Source organism: Wyeomyia smithii, chromosome 3 (genome assembly GCF_029784165.1).
Source record: "Wyeomyia smithii strain HCP4-BCI-WySm-NY-G18 chromosome 3, ASM2978416v1, whole genome shotgun sequence".
Taxonomy (NCBI): domain Eukaryota; kingdom Metazoa; phylum Arthropoda; class Insecta; order Diptera; family Culicidae; genus Wyeomyia; species Wyeomyia smithii.
This window is the reverse complement of record NC_073696.1, coordinates 62,600,847-62,603,615: the sequence shown is the minus strand read 5'-3', so window position 1 is coordinate 62,603,615 and position 2,769 is coordinate 62,600,847. Positions and strand designations below refer to the sequence as shown.

Below are 2,769 nucleotides of genomic sequence, written 5' to 3'. Positions count from 1 at the left end.
ACGCCATTTGATGGCTTTAAAGAACTGTAAACGTCAGCATAGTAAAATTATTAATCTATCACCCAATTTTCCGATACTTTTCAACAGACAAATCGAATCGAATTATGCATACCATACAGTTCAGGAGTGATTGTCAACTATCGGTAAATATACCCTAAAGCACGACTCTGCATCTGGCCAACATATATGACAAAAGGATTGCAGGCTTGCATTCAAGCTTGTTCGAAAGATTATGCTGCCGTACAATTCTAAGCAATCAATTCAAATTAAACAGGGATACCAGACATGTCATAACTTATCATTCAATAATAATTTATTATCAGCAAATTTTCTGCTGGTAAGCATCAAATCCGCCCAAAAAATGATGCTTGTACGCAGTGTGTAAGCATTTTATTTGATAATATAATCGTTGATATGCCATATCGTATTGAAAATATAGATAAAATTTAGTTAACTTACATGGAATCGGAAAAGATTTAAACCTGGCAGCTCTGGTACTAACGACGACGACCACGAAAAGAATGGTCAGAAATGGTTAGAATGAGTTTTGTACTTGTTTTGTTTAGATCTTCAACGGTTTTATATTTTCTACGATACCGTGAAAACTTTCAGTTTTCAATTTCTTCATCAGTTTAACAAATTGGGTGTTGTGCGATACACGATCTACAGATGTCCTCTAAAGATAACATTCCTGCTGCGCTGGCGGAAACGCGACTTTTATCCCAGCAAATGCGTGCTTGTTACGACGGTAAGTGTTTCAATGGTTTCAATTAATTCAAACTTCGCTTTTTTAATACATCATTTATTTTAGTATCTAAAGATACCTGTAACATAGGCAATGCTTCGCTCTCGCTAGAAACGCTACGATCCAACCTGTTCTCGCTGATAGAGCAAGCGAAAATTCGAATACACAAAGCTAGCGTGAAGCAAACAGCTCCGCTTACGGAAAAACAAGCGAGGATGTTGAATGATGCCATCTACTCCATAAGTTCGATCCTGCGGAAGGAAGAACAGCTGACCACTATGCAGACTCGGAAAGAAAGTCAGACCACCGCCGTAGTTTGTGGTGAGGACTTCCAGGAACAGATGAGCACGCTAACAAAGAAGCTAAACTCAATTTCCATCGAGATGGCCAAATTGAAACGGGCTAATGATAACATCATGAATATCTACTCCAACTATCAGCTGGAGAATGAGGATGAGAGCGAGGAGCAGGAGGAATCGGACAGCAGCGAGGGAAATGATACTGTTTTCATTAAGTAAAGGGCAAACAATCATTTATTTCATTTATTAGGAGTTTATATGGCAAAACGTTCCTTTTCATAAACACTTATGCTAATGTATCTACGGGATTCGTGATGTTGAATACTTAGCGATTTAAAGGCGTTAATCAATATGCAGGTTGACTAGATGGCCCGTTATAGGATCTCAATAAATGTATGTACTGGTATTATTCCATTTGAGTTTCTAATTGTTCAAATTTGGTCAAATAGAACCAAAATAGGGTTTTGGGTTTATGTATTGACTAAAACTAACTTTCAGGGTAGAGGACCAGCTGTTCCTGTTCGTGATGTCTTGGCGAGTCGTGACCTACCCTACATGTCCCTTGTATACATTTTCCTGAAATCCATCCATGCCCCAGTCTAGTCCCACTCCTTTCCATCCACATTCAACAAAACGGCAAGAACACGTCATAGACCTCGATTTTGGAATCATCAACTGAACCCCACACGAATCCGCCAGGACCTGAGAACCCGAGGCCTTTCGTGATATCTTGGCTTGAACAACAGCGAACAACAACAACGAACCATCAACTGAACCCCGCACAATACTTCCAGGACCCGAGGATTACAAGCCCCTGTCCCAGCTCATAACATCGTGGCTTAGCAGAACAAATCCATACATGCTGCATATTCATGGTCATTCGACGATCATCAGACGACCATTCAACTACAAAACATTAATTGAAAAATATATGCTAGTTTTAAGATAGACTTAATTTCAGCTCGTAGTCGGCAGCGAGGATAAAAAATTTGCTTAAAGATTTTAAGTCATCAGATATAGATGGCACCGTTAAACATTAAATTGTATTTGTGCCGTGTCAAATAAACGATAGGTGAAGAAAGAAAAAACTAACTTTCCAATCACTAGTGGTCTTAGTTCGGTAAATGATGATAGGTACAGAAAAGTAATACAGCCTGTGCCTATGTGTTCAACGCAGGATTGTTTTTCCTGTGATATGGCGTGGCTTTTAAGCACAGAGCAATTGAAAAGAATGGACTTGCACTAAAATCCTATGAGATGAACTTCTATAGTAACTGAATGAGAAACCGAAAATTTTCGCTGTATAAGACGTCTACACGAGTGTGCCTAGGATAGCTCCAAAAAGATTTGCAATCTGTTTCAACATCACTGAAAATCGAATGTTTTCAAATAAAAAAAAAAACATAAAAATTTCTGGTGCCTCAAAATCTAGCCGCAAATCTTGTATAAATATATGTAATTGTCATAGAATAGCCATAATCGTTTCCAGTCTTCTGAGTAAAACGTGATTTTTACAAAATGTTTATCGTCGTCCTGCGATTTTTAATAGAGAATATAAAACTGCTCGAAATGTGTTAAATAACAGTTCCTCGCATGTACGGTATGGGGCCGTTCTTAAACCACGTGGTCATAAAGAGCGGACGGGGGGGTTTGTCAAAAGACCACCCACGGGGGTGGGGGGTTCACGAAATGACCACGGGGTCTTTTTTCCTGACTTATAATTTA

The 2,769-nt window shown here is 38.9% G+C and overlaps 1 protein-coding gene across 2 annotated transcripts; it reads left to right on the top strand.

Moving 5' to 3' along the window:
* The first annotated feature begins 510 nt into the window (after positions 1-510).
* LOC129730311 (uncharacterized) lies at positions 511-2,364 on the top strand. 2 transcript variants are annotated; one of them, XR_008728836.1, is made up of 3 exons: positions 511-748; positions 812-1,437; positions 1,543-2,364. XR_008728836.1 is itself a non-coding variant. In XM_055689551.1 (2 exons), exons 1-2 carry the CDS (start codon positions 670-672, stop codon positions 1,261-1,263), a joined length of 531 nt encoding a protein of 176 aa, XP_055545526.1. In that variant the 5' UTR covers positions 511-669; the 3' UTR covers positions 1,264-1,458. The 2 variants fall into 2 exon arrangements, 1 of the variants encoding a protein (XP_055545526.1); XM_055689551.1 differs by lacking the exon at positions 1,543-2,364 and having other exon boundaries at positions 812-1,458.
* Positions 2,365-2,769: the final 405 nt, after the last annotated feature.